The sequence below is a fragment of the Malus domestica genome, chromosome 10 (genome assembly GCF_042453785.1).
Source record: "Malus domestica chromosome 10, GDT2T_hap1".
NCBI classification, from domain to species: Eukaryota; Viridiplantae; Streptophyta; class Magnoliopsida; order Rosales; family Rosaceae; genus Malus; species Malus domestica.
The window spans coordinates 5,211,085-5,228,022 of record NC_091670.1 but is presented as its reverse complement, the minus strand read 5'-3'; the positions used below and the strand labels follow the sequence as shown (position 1 = coordinate 5,228,022).

Below are 16,938 nucleotides of genomic sequence, written 5' to 3'. Positions count from 1 at the left end.
ACATTTTACCGTCCAGAAATCTATAAATAGCACTAAAACCCCTTTCCTTTCTTGTATAAACCACTCCCTGCTCTCTCTCTCTCTCTCTCTCCCTCCCTCTCTCTCTCTTCCTGTGCGAAGTAAAAGCTATTTCTGAGCGAGGATCAATACGCCGATATGAGGTGCTGCTCTTAGATCCTGCTTTCTTTTAATTTACATTTACTTTAGATATTTATGTTTTCTTCTTTTGGGGTTGCATAAGAAGCATAGGGTTTGAGTTAGGGTTTTCCAATTTTTCGTCTTTACTTTTTCAATTGTTTACTGTTTGGTTGCTGAGAAAGTGATGGAAAATGAGTTATCTGTGAATATGGAAACTTGAATCCGCGAAGACGCCTTGGTTTTTGTGTTGGGTTCAGTTGAGGTTTAGGGTTTTAATTCTGAATGATTTGTTTTTCATTTCATGGAAATGACTTGTAATTTGATTTGACTGAGTAATTTGATGGAAATATGTTGTCTTATTTTCCATATTTCGTTTTCTCTGCAACCAAACAGGGGCTATAAGTTTTCATTTTTAAAGGATTTACTCAGATTTTGGTAAATTAATACCAGACCTAATTAGGAGAAGAAACTGCTGAATTAGATTTCTCAATCTCTTTTGTATGTTGTAGAAAGCTATTTAATTTATGCAACTATTGTGCCGGTCTTTCTTTTTCAGCTTTATTTTATCTATTCCCATTTTTTCTAAACTCATGTTTCCATTTTCTTTTTTGGTTTATCATACTTAAACACTGCCTTATTTGTGCAAGCTGCAACTACGTGCTTGAACGCGTTTTATTATTGGCGGGATGTGCATAAAGCTAGATATATGTGCAGGACGCTTGATTAGTGTAGGGTTTTAACAACCAATTGCTAGCAGCTACCAGCTTTGGTTAGATGAATGCTAGTCTGATTTGTTTTACAGTACTTGAGGTGCTAGTTTCATAGTGTTTGTTCCCTGCTGTGCGGTTTCATTTTTGTTTCTTCATAACTTTCTTGGTCCCGGGAGTTATGTAGATTGAGTACAACGAATGTTCAGTTGTTCTTTAACGGTTAGGTATTTGGCATCGGTTGTGTAGTTCAAGAAATTTAACATTTAGCAATTGGCGGGTAAGATGTAACTTTTGGGTCTTACTATCCTTGTGGCAGCCTGCCTAACATTTGTAGGCTCTACACTCTACCATCCAATTTAATGAAATTTCAAAGATTGGACGGTACTGATTGCAGAAATGAAAAAAAAAAACTACGATATTAGAAAGATGAAAGTAAGTGTGTTAGAAGAAGTGGCTAGCATTATGGATAATATTTTAAGTTTGTATTTCTATAAGTTTTTTGTTCTGGAGTATATGATTTACCTCGATTGTTTTGTACTTTAATCTTTTCTAATTTTCATTTAAACTTTTACATTTCAGCCGACATCCTAATGTGAAATGGGCCCAGAGGTCTGATATGGTCTACATAACTATTGATTTGCCGGATGCCCAGGATGTAAAGCTTAAACTGGAGCCTGAAGGAAAGTTTTTGTTTTCTGCTACTACTGGACCAGAGAAGACAGCTTATGAAGTTGACCTTGATCTCTATGACAAGATTGATGTAAATGTAATGTCTCGCCATAACCATCATGGATTTATTTCATTTTACTAGGATATCGTAGGGTAGTCAATTATGGGACTAACATATTCTTTTACTTGCAGGAGACCAAGTCTAGTGTTGGCTTGAGAAATATCTGTTACCTAGTGAAAAAAGCTGAGGAAAAATGGTGGAGCAGGTTGATCAAACAGCAGGGAAAAGCTCCTATTTTTCTGAAAGTGGATTGGGATAAATGGGTTGATGAAGATGAGGAGCCTGAAGAAGTGAAAGGTGACGAAGGCGGTGAGTGTTTCTCTTATCTTTCCTAAATCTCTTTCTGCATTGTCATAGTTTCCTTGAGGAATTCTGATTGTACGCTTTTGGCTTTAATTCTGGTTTCCAGGTCCAGGTGGGTTTGGAAATAATATGGACTTTGGTGGACTCGGAAACAATATGGACTTTGGAGGACTTGGAAACAATATGGACTTTGGAGGACTCGGAAACAATATGAACCTCGGGGGACTTGGAAACAATATGAACTTTGGGGACTTTGATATGTCTGTAAGTAGTTATACCATCGCCTTACTGTTGAATTGTTTATACTAGTATAAGTAGCTGTACCATCACCTGACTATAGGATTGTTTATAATAAATTATTTATTACGTTAAACAATTTCTTGCGTTCTGTTATTTCAGAAGTTGAACATGGGTGGCGGTGGCTCGAGTGCTGATGCTCTTGGCAAGTTTGATGGTGAGTTTCACAATCTATATAGTCCTTTCCAGTTGCATGATCTTTTGTTTGTTGGAACTGGACTAGTAACTGCAGATTAGCGTACAATTTATCACTGAAAATTAAATTAACCGTCTTGTACCTACTAGCAGAGAATGATGATAGTGACACAGAGGACGAAACTGCTAACCAACCACCATCCGCTGCTGGAGAATCTGACGCCAAACCTCCTGCGAGTGCTGAGCATGACGCAAAGGCTTCTGTCTGACGATGCAAAAGATTCAGAAAGTATGCGGGTGTTACCGCAAAAGTTGAAGTTTTCAAAGCCTTCTTTACAGCGTCTTCGAAGCCAATGCTACTCCCTGTTTCGACATGCACTTGAATATGTTTTTATTTCCCGACACAGCTTTGTGATTGCTTTGCTTCGCCTTCACAAAAGGGGTTCCTTTACGTTTTGTTTATGGTTTTATCACGAGGGGTAGCCAGCCTGATTGTTCGTGAGACGACTGCCGTTGGCAACGGAAGCTTTATTATCTTCCCACGTACTGTGATTCGCGGATATTGGAATTTACCATGTATTAGATATCGGCTTGTTCATTACCGGCGACGCGGTTGATGTATGGTTTTTAGTCATTGTATAGTATGCATCTGTCATATTCATAACCATCTTCAACGAAAAGGCTAAACATAGCCCCTCAATAATTTAGTGATCACACTAGAAAAGTTAGGGTTTCTGAGGAATTATTTTTCGGTTTGTCTGTCTTGATTTTTTCGCCTGTCAGGAGGTTGATTAAGTTTTATTCCAAAAGGAGATTCAAAGTCCTTTCAATTGCTCCTGTTCTACAAGAAATTGTTAAATTATTTTTTAAGAGGGGTTTAATGTTTTTTAAAAAGCTGGGTTTTGAGAGAAAATATGGAAGAGAACGATCATGAGACAGAGAGAAGATGAATTTCTAAAAGAACAGAGACGGGAAAAAGAAAGTGGATTCCACAAAGGTTGGGCCTGAGCTGCCGGGTTTTGAGGGTTTTCTTGCTACTTTAAACTAGTTGAGCTTGTTAATTAGTGGCATCAAGTCTAATTGTTCACACTGCAATGAGTTTGATCCGATGATGAATAGCTAATCAGATCGTCATGAGAATTGAGACTTTTTTAGTGTTTTGTGCCATGGTGGTTTACTTAGAAGTGTTGTTTTGTCAACCCACCTGTGCCGTGACATGGAAGTCTTTCTCATGTATAGGGGAAGATAAAGAGAATTGAGATCAAATTTTCTGCACCTATTTTGTGTGTGGCCCTCTCTGTGACTTCTATCATTGATTGACACATGTTAAGTTTATGACAACAAAGTTAAGGAGAGTGAAGTTTATTTACACGTGACAATCAATAATAGCGTCCATAGATGCTACAATATGTTACGTCTTGTTTAATGTATCACTCTGCGCCTTAAGCGCGGCACATGCCAACCTTGAATGTGACTTTACGAGTGCGGCTCTTAGGGCTGGTTTGGTATTGCTGTGCTTTGAAAAAAAACTGCTGTGAGAATAAGCGGCTGTGCTGTGAGAATAAGTGGCTGTGAAATAAAGCCAGTAGAGTGTTTGGTAAACTTTTTTGTGAAAGTGCTTTTGGAAAAAAATCAGGATGATAGTGTGTCTTTTCATTAAAGGAGCACTGTAGCTCCGTGTGCTTTGAAAAAACTGGCTTTTTTTCAAAGCAGCAAATAGCAGCTTCAGCTTTTCCTTTGATTTTCAGCTTATTCTCACAGCAGCTTCCAAAATAAGCCATTTTTTTTCAGTTTACCAAACACAAAAATGACCCTCAGCTTTTTTTCACAGTGGCTTTTTTTAAAATCACCTCAATCCCAAACGGGGCCTTAGTATCAGCTCAATCACACAAGCATCCCCTACTTTCAGACGATTTTCGAGCACAAATGCTTTCCAACCATCATATATTCTTGCATTCAAAGACGTATCGCTTAACTAACGATACAGATAGTCTCTGCAAACATCACAAACAAAATATAAAAACAAACCAAAAAGGGGGTTATTATGTAGTTCTGTTGCTCCTTAAGCTGTTTCGTTCCTAATTCATATTCCAATATGAACTGGGATTGTACAAACGGCGAGGAAGTTTACCAAGTGAATTGCTATGTATGATGGTTGCATTTTGACCATGAGAAACGGATTACTAGACTCTAAACTCATAGCTTAAGAACCATGGCTACTTAAGCTCGCAGTTTCTCCCCCATCCCTAGACATGCTCCAACTCTTGCTTCTTGTTTTTTGGCGTGGCGAATCCAACCATCCCTAGACATGCTCCAACGCTTGCTTCTTGTTTTTAGGCGTGGCGAATCCAAGATTTTGACAGAAACATATCTTCAAGTTCTTTGTTCTTGGGCAGATAGAATCGCCCACATACATTGGGTTCTCCGGCCGGAAAACAAAAAACCATCCACTACACAATAACCAACTTTTACAAAGAGCAGTCAAAACCCACGGAAGACAAGTAACCAAAGCCATACGGAAGGAAAACACCCTTGACCTTTTGTGTATGTCATGAACAGACCAAATTTACCACAAAACTGATCAGCCTCTCTGCAGTTTAACTAGATACAATCCTAGCCATTGCTTGCTCTTCAATTAATGGCTTTAAAAAGTGTCACAGTGTTCACTGTACGTAAAAGATGCGTGTCTCCCGATCCTGCTCAATGAACTTTAAAATCCAATGATAAAAGTAGAAAGCCGTTGTAAGCCCTACTCAATCACAACTGCACAATGGTTCTAGTCCTTCTGGGACAGGAGATAAGTGGTAAATCCATTGCTTTCGAAGGCATGGCCTAAGTTTAAGTCTGATCGGGTGAATTTCTCAGCTTGCTCTTCATTTCTTCGATCATCGTTCCAATGTTATAATACGATATACGATAAACGGTCTTGATCACAATATTCTTAGAATTTTCAGAAAAAGGATCCTCCTCCGGATCAGGAAGGCTCTGCGAGGAGCCGCACACCCACCCCCGTCAATCCTAAAAGAGGATAGGTTTCCATAAAGTAATGATGTGGACGTGGTTGATGCGACAAAAGCAAAAGTTGCCTACTGATTACCCTAAACGTTCAGACAGGATATACTCTTCTAGATGTGTAGGCCCCAATATTAACAAATTAAGGAAGAGCGTTAAGTACTATTTACAGAAAATAAATAAATTTTGGTTACCTAATTTTGGAATCAAAGTGAAAATATAAGAAACAAAAGCGTTTAATTGATTAAACTAAGAATGGATTGAAAATTAAGTACTAATTTTATACTGTCGCTTAATATTATAGTTTAATGAATTTTTTTTACTATAATTTAATGATTTTTTTTTTCAATTTTAAATGAAGATCTTATAGATGGTCATTCATCGTAATAGTGAGAAACATTTGTCTCTGCATTTTAATACAAAATTTGAACTTATTTAACATTGATAAGTAAATGATAAACATTACATCACCATCTCTAGGGTGTTGTGAGCAAAAACATATCTACTAAAACCAAAATAGAGGGTTTACCTTTTAATAGAATAACCTTATTTTGTTCTGAAAATGGCTGAAAAATATGGAAAAGGATGAGGATCCTAAGGATCTTGTGATCGTGACTGTTCATCATACATTATGCAATCAGAAATCATTTCATTTAAAATTTAAAATTAAATATAAATAGTACTACATAAAAACTGACCGGACGATGTACAATGAATGATCACGATCGCAGAATCCTTAGGATACCCAAAAAAAAATTCCTCAAGTAAAATTCTCTATATGTGTATTTTATGCGAATAAGTAACGCGGTAGGATGACTTTCCGCACAAAAGAACATTTTCATAAATAACTTAGGAATTATTAACAACTGTACAAAATTGGGACTTTGGCCTTAAATTTTTTTTTATAAATCGTAAGTAGAAATATCCTACAACTTCTTAAGTGATTAAGAGCTTGTTTGAAAGTATTTTTAAAATGAGTAAAAATACTTTTGATAAAGGTGATTTTGAGCCCCTTGAAGTAAAACTCAAATTTTAGGTTATAAACTTACCCCAACTTTGCTTCAACCCTTGGGGCAAATATGAGTTTTAATCCAAAACTTATTTTTAGAGCAAATTTAGCCCATGATTCCCCTGAGTTAGTGGAGCTAGGCCACCATATAAGTGTACTTTTTTTTTGGTTTTATATTTATAAATTTATTGAATACAACAGATAAGATTTAATATGATCAAATCTAACAGCACAACAAAAGATCTAAATGTCCAAATTTAAATCTAAAGGCTAAAGTAATAAAAAAAAATTTTGATATGTTTCATATTCTTTCATAGTGTTCCATGAGTTTCATAGTGCCAGTTTATATATTTTTCAATATTTATCGGAATTTAAATATTTTTAGGTTAAAATATTCAAAAATTAAATTAGAATAGTTCACATAACTTAATTTTTTTAAAAAGTTACTTTAAGAAAAAATTATCCTAAATTCATTATTTAATACTCTCAGGCTAAAAATTTAACTAAAAAAGGTTGGAGGAGAAAAACTGTTTTTGTGTTAAAACCTAAATTTTCTAGGTTAAAAATTTTAGATTTTAGCTCAAGAGTTTGAGATAGTCCAAGTATATTTTGAAAAAAAAAAACACTATATCTAGTGTTTCTTGCATGAAACACTATATATGTGTTTTTTACAGAAAATATGTATTTTTTCTAAGAAGCACTTAAAAATATTTTTCAAAATTTATTTTGAATTTTTACTAAAAATTTATTTTTAAAAACATCCAAGCGACCCAAGAATTTTTAAGCCCAGGAATTCAAGTGGGGTGGTTCCCAACTCAGCCGATATGGATGGATGAGGAAGGCAGATGTGTTCTGCGAGGGGCCGCACACCCAACGTCAATCCTAAAAGAGGATAGGTTTCCATAAAATAATGATGTGGACGTGGTTGACGCGACAAAAGCAAAAGTTGCCTACTGATTACCCTGAACGTTCAGACAGGATACAGTCTTCCAGATGTGTGGTCCCCAATATTACCAAATTAGGGCAGAGCGTTAAGCACTATTTATAGAAAATAAATAAATTTTAGTTACCTAATTTTGGAATCGAAGTGAAAATATAAGAAACAAAAGCGTTTAATTAATTGAACTAAGAATGGAATGAAAATTAAGCACTAATTTTATACGTTGCTTAATATTATAGTTTAATGAATTTTTTTTACTATAGTTTAATGAATTTTTTATTTTATTTTTAAGTGAAGATCTTATAGATGACCATTCATCGTATTAGGGAAAAACAATTATCTTTGCATTTTAATACAAAATTTGAACTTATTTAACATTGATAAGTAAATGATTAACATTACATCACCATCCCTCCGGCGATGTGAGCAAAAACATATCTACCAAAACCATAATAGAGGGTTTACCTTTTAATAGAATAATCTTATTTTGTTCTGAAAATGGCCGAAAAATATGGAAAAGGATTTTTTCTTGGGAATCCTAAGAATCTTGTGAGTATGATTGTAATTGTTCATCGTATATCGTACAGTCAGAAATCATTTTATTTAAAATTTAAAATTAAATATAAATATTACTTAAAGAAAACTGATCGGACGATGTACGATTAACGGTCACGATCACAGAATCTTTAGAATCCCTAGAAAAATGATCCGCCTTTTCTGAAAAATATGCCTTGCTGACATGTGCACCCAAAATAAAGCTACTCTCTTTGGTTCTGGTACGTTTCCTATTTTGTCCTATAAACAAAATTAGTAATATCCATAAATAAAAAAAGGTAAATTCCTTAAATGGTAGTTGGGTGGGAGGAGTCGCCGACGACTGAGAAACCCCTCCTCTGGTTTTCCTTCGAATTCGCTGCTGCTGCTTCTAGGTTAGGGCTCTACTCTCGCTCCCGGAAACTAGAGAGAGAAACAAGAGAGGGAGAGAGAGATTGAGATCAAGCAATCGCAAGTAAATGGGGCGAGGGAAGGTAGAGCTGAAGCTAATCGACGACAAGCTCAGGCGGCAAGTGACGTTTTCCAAGCGGAGAAGCGGACTGATCAAGAAGGCACGTGAGCTGTCCGTGCTCTGCGGGGTGGAGGTGGGCCTCGTCATCTTCTCCGCCAAGGGGAGGCTCTACGAGTTCTGTAGCGGCGAGAGGTACGCCCCCCTTTAATTTCTTCTTCCTTCTCAGTTTAGTTTTAGCTTAATAGGAACCGGGATCTCGACCCAAAAAAAAAAAAAGCTTAAAAGGAACCGGGGCTGGGTACAGTTTAGTGTGGTTGGGGTTATTGTGGTTCGGTTCGGTTCGATTCGAGGGTGGAAACCGTAGTAAATTATGTTGACCTTCACCAAATTTAAATCCATGTATGACCTTCACCAAATAACCAATACGCCAACATTTAATTTGCTAACTAAATTAAATATTTTGTATATCATGTTGTCCGGTTTAGAATCGGTTTCAAATATTAAGAAGAGAAATTAAATTTATTTAGCTTGCGGTTCGTTTCAAATTAAACCCGTTAAATTAGAAAAACTGAATCATTCGGTGCGATCGAAGTTGATTTATGTTTAATTTCGATTTTATGTCCCAAGTGCCCGCCAGGAACTAGACAGCTGGCTCCCGATCTATCTTTTCTTCCCTTTTTCTGTATGGGAACCGGATCCTCTCTGCATCCAAAAAATTTAAGTCGAAGGATCGAATAATCCAGACCATTAAAATTAGAAATTTGATCTAATGGTTACAAATAGAAGGTCCTTTAAAGTTAATAATAATTATAGCGGTTGAATTAAATTTCAATGGTCTGAATTATTTGATCATTGGACTCAGTTCATTTGGGTCCGAACCCGGTTCCTTCTGTATGTATGTCTTTGCAGTGCTAGGCTGCTAGCTAGCTACCATCTTGTAATTAAAAGTTGAAAGTTTTAACGAAAAATTTGTGGTACTGTTCACTATAACGAAAAATTATATTTTTATATTAAAATGTCAAACTTGATATTATTTATTTTACCTTTTATTTTATTCTTATCATTGAAACTCAAAGTTTTTAAATCATTTTGATTTGTTTTCTTTAAGAGTTACCAATCAATGGATCCATTTATTTTATTTATTTTTTGTTGATGTATGTGCTATCTTTTCACATGTTTTGTATAACTTTTGAAGTGATAATTTTTATGCTTCTTTCGCCTTTTGAGGTAAAAAAAAAATTTTGAATTACTTAACTAATATCAATTACATAATTTTGAACTTTAATTATTTAAACACATTGAAACTTACTATTAACTAGGAAATTATTTTTTTCTAAAAATTAAAATAAAATAGTTTAAAGAAAACTCGTATGTGGTTATACCTCAGATTGAAAACAATGAAAACATAAATGAAATCTCCAATTTAGCGTTAAAAGACAACATGTATAAATCCGTTTAGCTCTCGATATTCTTTGTCCTTCGCTTACAAAGAGGAGGGTTTCGAATTTTGAGTTTCCAGCCTTCTCCTACCCATTACGCTTCCAACGCTCGCCATTGGACTAAATTTCCCATTGACTATGCAAGAGATTTATTGGAGCGACTACATCCATCATCCACCGTTACTAACGAATGAACACCTTTAGACAACCTTTAGCATCAATCTCTTCAAGGGGCATTGGGCGGACCCGAGTTGTTGTATATGAATACTATGTACATATTTATATATTATTCCTTTTCTTCCTCTATATTGTTAATATTCGATGGGGAAAAAGTGGATGCTGTTTTCCCAAACTTAGTAGAATATGTAAGTATAGATGCCTCCAATAAGAGAAAAACGCCTCCCTTCTCTCTCCCCTGCCGTTTTGCTCCATCACTCACTGATGGTAGGCTGGTAGCTTACCCTATCTCTCGGAAGATGATAGCTCGCCTCAATCCTCGAATTCCGGTGTTAGTGGGCCTGAGCTCGGTCTCAGATTGGGTGCATTGTTGTTGCACCAGATTTAAGTTAGCCCCAAAATTATATATAATCCCTAACCGTAACAACTACTTAGATCCCCTTCCTCTGTGCATCACACGAATGCTCTCCTATACCCTCCCACTCCTCAGCCCACAAGTCCTCCATTTGTTTGTTGGATACCTGCTTTCGATTGAGTAGCCTCTTCTAGCCATTGTGTTTGCTACCCACCTCGAGAGCGAGTCGTCGTTCACTTAGATGAATGTGTGCAAAACCGCTGTGCAGCTAATTTAGGTATCTGCACCACCTCCTTCAACGGTTCTGATAGTGTTTTGTCTTCTTGTTTGGTTGGCATTATCAGTTTTCCCTTGCTGGTCCTTGAGTGGTTGATATGGTTGCTGGTGCTGGCTGCTTTCTTTTGCTGAGTATTTTAAAGGCAAATTTGTGTATTCTTTGTGCATCTTTGTTGTTGTGAAATTGGGGATTAGATATGTTCTTCAATTAGGACTTATTTGCATATGTGGTTTGTCTTTTGGCCCTTATGTTTTGTTGGTGCTGACCGCATATCAACTGATCTGAACGGAGGATTGGTGAGGTATATGGTGGTTGTGGCGAAGACGACTTGTGTCAACATAGTCTAATTGGGCATCATGTACCTTGAGCTTCTTGGTCCACTTGGCCTACTAGCAGCTTTTCTTTAAGTTTATCTCATCTCATGTAACATTTTCTTCTATTAATGAAGTTTATGTTTGATAAAAAAAATTCAACTTATGTTCGATATACATTTACTTGACGTGAAATGTATTATTGCCAAATCATTTGGCAACATAAGATACCAAACATTGAATTGATCAAGTTCTGACCTGAATAGCATGTGATTCATATGCACATTGTTGGGTTCGTTAGGAAAATAGAACATTGCACCTCAACTTGAGAAACAATCACATACCTCATCTTATCATCCACTAGCTTATCACATACCTCAACCTTTCATAGATTGTCGGATCACATTAATTTGTGAACAAATAATAAGTGATATGGAATCCTAAGTGTGGAAAAATAAGTAATAGTAACTCTCATAAGCAACTAAAATAGTGACTAATCAATATAATCACCATTTGATCCGATAGAGTTGTGTGTGACGACTGCTATTGTTGTCGAGATTCTGGTACGCACTCATGTATATCAATAGTTGCACGCATTGTATTGAAAGTGAGTTTGTAAGATCACGTTAACATGTCAAGTAGTGTTTCCATCACATGAAAGAATTTCTTAAATAATTCAGGGAAAAATAGTATAGCATGATACGTTGAGATGATAAAGAAAAGTTTGCATGCATAAGGAGTGATATGGTAATAGTTAGAGTAATATTGGTTAAATTTCCATGCATGTCGTGAGCATGTCTGAGATGAAGTTTTGTTTGGCGAAGCACTATATATATAGTAGAATATATATTGGATCATCAGAGTTCCAAAGTATTTGCATGATTATTTGGTGATTTTTGCGTCTAAGAACTAATTAATTAGCTTGCTCGGGTTTGTTAACCTTCTTCAACTTGAAAAATAAAAAGGAAAAAAAATATCAGTAGTTCCCTGTAGTAAGTGTATTTGTATTGGTATCATCACTCCATGGGAAGGACCATGTTAATTACAAGAATTTAACACCCTCAACTCTTACTGCAGAAAGAAGAAAGGTGTAGTCTGCTCCATAAAGGGCGAAGGTACATAAGTTTATAAAGTTCAATAAAATCTAATGTGGTATTATATATAATTAAATATAGGAAAGAAAGACCAGGATCAAAATATTCGTAATAATATACCTAAAAGAAGGACCAAGTTCAAAATCTATGGCATTGCAGATGGCATTTTATCGTAGTGTCGGAAAGCAATCATGCATATGTACTCTGGTGTGAATTCCCCTTCACCTTAACAATTAACAATTTAACGACTAACATTATCGTTTGCTAAAAAAAATCTATCACATCATTGTTAAAAAAAAATCACCTCTATAAGAAAATTATGTTATAATTCCTTTTGAAATTTTGTTTTTCATTTATTTCCATATGATCTGACTATAAATGTGAAATTGACTAGTATTGATATGAGAGAACGTTAAAATACAATAAATATGTAGATAAGTTCTGCATGCATGTAAATAAAATATGCGTATGATAATCCACCGACATACTTACAGTCCTAGGTTAATCTCCTAGGTTGCCATCTGGCTTCGAGTTAAACAAAACCGGGAGAAGTCCAACTCCTTCGAAGCCCTTACAAAGTTTATTAAATTTCTGATGCGAGACAATGCTTCACACTCTCAACGATAATCAATTGCATATCACGTCGTGCACATCCTTTTGTCTACTATATATGTTACATTTTTGTTGTCCCGACTTAGGGTCCTTTTAAAATGTTTCTCTGGAAAGTACTTTTGCTTATAAACACTTTCATTAGCAACAATCAAAATGTCTATACATTCAATTGTTTCTTGATAAAGCACTTGGAACTCTTTAAGAAGCACTTGCTAGGTATTTTTCATAAAAGCACTTAGAAATGCTTTTACAATTTAGAAAGATTTTAACTTTTTACGTCAAACATTGTCAACACTTAATTTTTTGAAAGCGGTTTTAGCTATTCCTAGAACTCTTCCAAACATACATTTTAACTGCAATATGAAGCTTAACTTTGATGTTTATATCTAGTAGTGGTGCAGTATATAGTGATAAGGCCCAACTATTTGATCCATCAGTTCTCCCTTGTGTCCAGTTTTCATCGATCCTTGAGCGTCCATCTTGAAGTGTTGTCGAAATAGGAATAGGATCCTATCCGGATCCTGTTTGTAAGGATCCCGAGAATTACTTCATCGTGTATGTTCATCTGTCATCCTGCGGTCATAAATTATTTTGAATTTTTTTATTTAAAATTGAAATAAATAAAAAAAATTCAAAATGATTTCTGATCAAGTGGCATGATGTACGATGAACGGACACGATGAAGTAATCCCCGAGATCGTAGGATCCGGAGAGAATCCTTATCTGTTGAAATAATCATGGCATGCACCTTACATTGAGAGTAAAATAGTAAATGTCACTCGTTTAAACTTCTAGGGGGATTTATACCTAAAAGGTGTTATTTTTCTATGTTCTTCTATTGGTTTGGCTTTCCTATAAGTTCATAACTTGGGGTGAAAGGGTTATATATCTTAGTAGTTTACATTCACGGGTGCATTTTTGCTCACTAGCCTATTTATCATCGTTAGATGAGCTTAAATTTAAATTTTGTGTCTATCCACTATATAAGTTTCGAAATACAAGCTTATTGAACGATGATAAATAAGTTGGTAAGCATCACAATCACTTGAGAATGGTGAGCAAAAACATTCTCAAAATCTAGAGAGAGAAAGCGAGCAGCGCCCAGGAGGACAACTTTAAGCCTACATCAACAAGAAGAATACAAAAAAGAGCTCCCATAAAAAAGAAAAAGAAAAGAGAAATAAATAAAGAAAGTGTATGAAAAACAAAATGCCATTCTTTCGAGGAAAAACTACATGTAGTCCATGTAGTTTGCACAAAATTCTACTTCTATCCCTGTAGTTTCAATTTTATTCAGTTTTGGTCCCTATTGTTTTCTATTGTGTTTCAGTTCAAGATATGTATTCACCTTAGCTCTGATACCATGGTAGATATGAAAAATCAATTAGAAATACGTGGAAACACCAAGTTCTTTTAAGCCCTTAACGAAAAATCAATTGGTACTTGAGTATGTTATCATGAAGTCCAATCATCACTCAGTACGTTTTTCACATGTTAGATAGACTCTTATTCTCCACACGAGAGGAGCCGCTACTGTAAGTATATCATGGATGGTTTATTTCTTTCATAATTAATGCACATAATTATCTACTTCAGTTTGGGAAAGCTTCTGGAGCGTTACCAGATGCATAGTGAAGAGGAAATTGGTGCTTCCAAGAATGCTGGTGGTACTGACAAGGTTAGCATCAAAGACACCTGCCAGGCACCATCTGGGCTACCCCCAGAAGATTGGATTAATAACTTCAATATACTGTAATTGTTAGGACTTCATGTTTTGTATCAGTGTCGAAATAATTACAAACACCAGTAGCAATACTTGCAGCCTATCGTCTCTTCTCACATTCTGCTAATCTCGGGTGCAGAAGCATAATTCGGAATGTAGTGATCTCCGCGCAGGCGCTAACCGATCTCCGAAAATGATTCAAAGGTAAGTATCATGTACAGAAGCTTCGTTACCTTCACCCACGTGACCGGGATCTGATTATGTGTTTGCAGTGGTAGGGAGGCACAAGACCTTGAAAATCTAGATGTTCCAGAGCTCACCCAGCTTGAAGAGGAATTAGATGCACTTTTAAGACAAACAAGATCGAGAAAGGTTGTTTCTTTATGCTCAGACCATTATTAATTAGTTCATATTCTGGTTTCACTTAGACTGGTTTCAATGGATCTTTCAATTAAGTGAAGTACCTATTTTCGGAATATAAACCTGCATACAGAGCTTCTTTTTCTAGCTGGGATTGTGTCGAAGATCAGTAATGTTTGAAATGTCTGTTCTCCTTTGTTATGTTTTGTCCTTGAGTTTTGAAGTTGGTAAGTTCTGTTGTTTCCATGATATCAAGGTATTTTCTTCATGTTTTGAGTGAAGTTTAAGCTACAAAATATATGATTCATCCATGAAACTGTAATTTCATGTGTAACAACGGTGATCAGTGTTTTACGACACAAGTTTACTGATATTTGATCATTTCAGTAATTCCAGAGATTAACATATATGTGCACTAATACAAATTCGATGGTGTTCCTGTGTCATAAATAACTAGGAATATGAAGAAAGAAAAAATCGGTTCAAGTCACTCGATTATCATTGAAATAACCACACAGTAGTAACAGATACATGAAGTGTTTATATAGTTTGTGTCGTGTATTGGAAGTACAGTAAGTCTAATAGATTGGTGGTAAAAACTCACTTGAGTAGTACTGATAATGCAGACACAGCTGATGATGGAAAACCTTACAGCTCTTATCGAGACGGTATGCATTCTCTCTCTCTGACATCATCTGTTCTTTCTCTGATAATGGAAGGAGTTCTAATTCTATTCTATTGCCATTTGCATTCTCTTTGAGGGCATATCCACATTACACATACGTTGATCAGCGGTCCATGTGTACTGTGATATGCCCTCCCCCGAACTCACGGTTCTTGCAGGGACTTGCATTTTTGTTGTTTCATTATTTTTGTGGTTTGGGAGAAGGGGAGGGGAAAGTGTAGATTAAAATCAACTATAGTGGTTCACTAATATTTTTCTTATATACTCAGTTGTCTGATCACTTGATCACTGCATTTCTGCTGGTGCCATATATATTTACATATTCAGATGGTTTAAATATTTGTGGAGTGATTTGGACAGAGTTTTGATTTGAATTTGGTGTATCATGCATGGCTCTATTTCTGAACAGGAAAAACAGCTGAAAGAAGAGAAGCGTCTCATAGAAAATGAGGTATATACGTAAACAATTATGTATTTGTTGAGTTATTGGAGAAATGAAGGTAGAAGTTGTGATAGAAAAGCAAGTGAAAAACAAGTACTCACAGTCACTTGATGGCTTTAATTTATCAGATTGCAGCACTGAAGCTGAAGGAGCAAGCAGAGCAAGGACTGAGCTGCCGACGAGGAACCGGATCAGCAGAGCACTTCCTCCGACTATAACACCAACAACAACAACAGCTGCAGCAGCTACAACGATGTTCCGGCCACCAAACTTAATTGTTTTTCAAAAAGTAAAAAATGACGAGACACAGTACAAACCAACTCAGTTCAAGCCCAGGATGCGAGACAAATAGTCCATGCTGGGCAGGGTGATCATTCAAACAACAAATAAATATTGTCCTTAATTAAAACACAACCAAAAACTGATTATTTGCAACAAAAAACCAGAGAGATACTTCCCCGTTACGAAACATTTACAGATTGCCATCACATGAATGAATTACTCATCCGGATATATTTCAGGATTCCAGAAATTGACCATTCTTAAGAAAGAGAAGAAAAGGAAGAGATGGGGGCGACGACGGAGGGAAACATCGTTATTTTGGGCCATACCAAAAGATTTGACTACAAGAGCAGCGAGAATCGACTTCTTGGCAAGAGGGTTCCTGGATTATGTATGAATACAGCCTCAAAGACTATCCATATCTGCCGTTGGCAATGATGGTGATGAGCTGCCGACTCCGAAAGAGTGATAGGACCAAAGAGGAAGGAAAAGTTTCAGGCTACTGTCGTTGCTTCTGCTGGCGGCGACTGTGATGATACTGCAGCGCAACCAAGAGCTAAGAAGAAGATTCCAAGAAAAACTGATGATAAATTGGTGGCTGCTGATTCGATTTCTACTCCCGCTTTCATGTCACTTCATGATGTTATGGATGATCCATACAATTTCATTAATAGGATCAATGTGCAGCATCATTCATCGGTCTTCCACTTTTTCGATCTGCGAAAGACTTCAAGAACGAGCCATTAATCCTTAGATTCCATTACAAATTAACAAAACTAGAAAGAATCGATAACCAGAGGTGCCTCAAGCTCTCTAGCCTTGCTTGTGGAAATGTTAATACGACGTTGGTTTTTGTATGGTTACAGTAGCAACCTACTTGATTGATTTAGCTAGGGTTTGT

At 36.1% G+C, this 16,938-nt stretch overlaps 2 protein-coding genes across 3 annotated transcripts; both read left to right on the top strand.

The window, feature by feature from the left end:
• Positions 1–2,914, top strand: LOC114827517 (co-chaperone protein p23-1-like). Of its 2 annotated transcripts, none has more exons than XM_029109424.2 (6): positions 1–161; positions 1,428–1,614; positions 1,710–1,887; positions 1,988–2,145; positions 2,281–2,335; positions 2,464–2,914. In XM_029109424.2, exons 1-6 carry the CDS (start codon positions 157–159, stop codon positions 2,580–2,582), a joined length of 702 nt encoding a protein of 233 aa, XP_028965257.1. In that variant the 5' UTR covers positions 1–156; the 3' UTR covers positions 2,583–2,914. The 2 variants fall into 2 exon arrangements, with proteins under 2 accessions (XP_028965257.1, XP_028965258.1); XM_029109425.2 differs by having other exon boundaries at positions 17–161; positions 2,467–2,914.
• Positions 2,915–8,015: 5,101 nt separating this feature from the next.
• Positions 8,016–16,729, top strand: LOC108174747 (MADS-box transcription factor 14-like). The gene is made up of 7 exons (XM_029109419.2): positions 8,016–8,472; positions 14,142–14,223; positions 14,408–14,472; positions 14,541–14,640; positions 15,255–15,296; positions 15,723–15,764; positions 15,884–16,729. The coding sequence occupies exons 1-7, from the start codon at positions 8,288–8,290 to the stop codon at positions 15,971–15,973; spliced, it is 606 nt and encodes a 201-aa protein (XP_028965252.1). The 5' UTR covers positions 8,016–8,287; the 3' UTR covers positions 15,974–16,729.
• Positions 16,730–16,938: the final 209 nt, after the last annotated feature.

Bases quoted from the DNA above. Each gene is read 5' to 3' on its own strand.
- LOC114827517 (XM_029109424.2), top strand. The intron at 1,888-1,987 runs GTGAGTGTTTCT...TCTGGTTTCCAG, and splicing joins AGTGAAAGGTGACGAAGGCG to GTCCAGGTGGGTTTGGAAAT. The intron at 2,336-2,463 runs GTGAGTTTCACA...TGTACCTACTAG, and splicing joins TGCTCTTGGCAAGTTTGATG to CAGAGAATGATGATAGTGAC.
- LOC108174747 (XM_029109419.2), top strand. From the start codon at position 8,288: ATGGGGCGAGGGAAGGTAGAGCTGAAGCTAATCGACGACAAGCTCAGG. The intron at 14,641-15,254 runs GTTGTTTCTTTA...CTGATAATGCAG, and splicing joins GACAAACAAGATCGAGAAAG to ACACAGCTGATGATGGAAAA. The intron at 15,297-15,722 runs GTATGCATTCTC...ATTTCTGAACAG, and splicing joins TTACAGCTCTTATCGAGACG to GAAAAACAGCTGAAAGAAGA.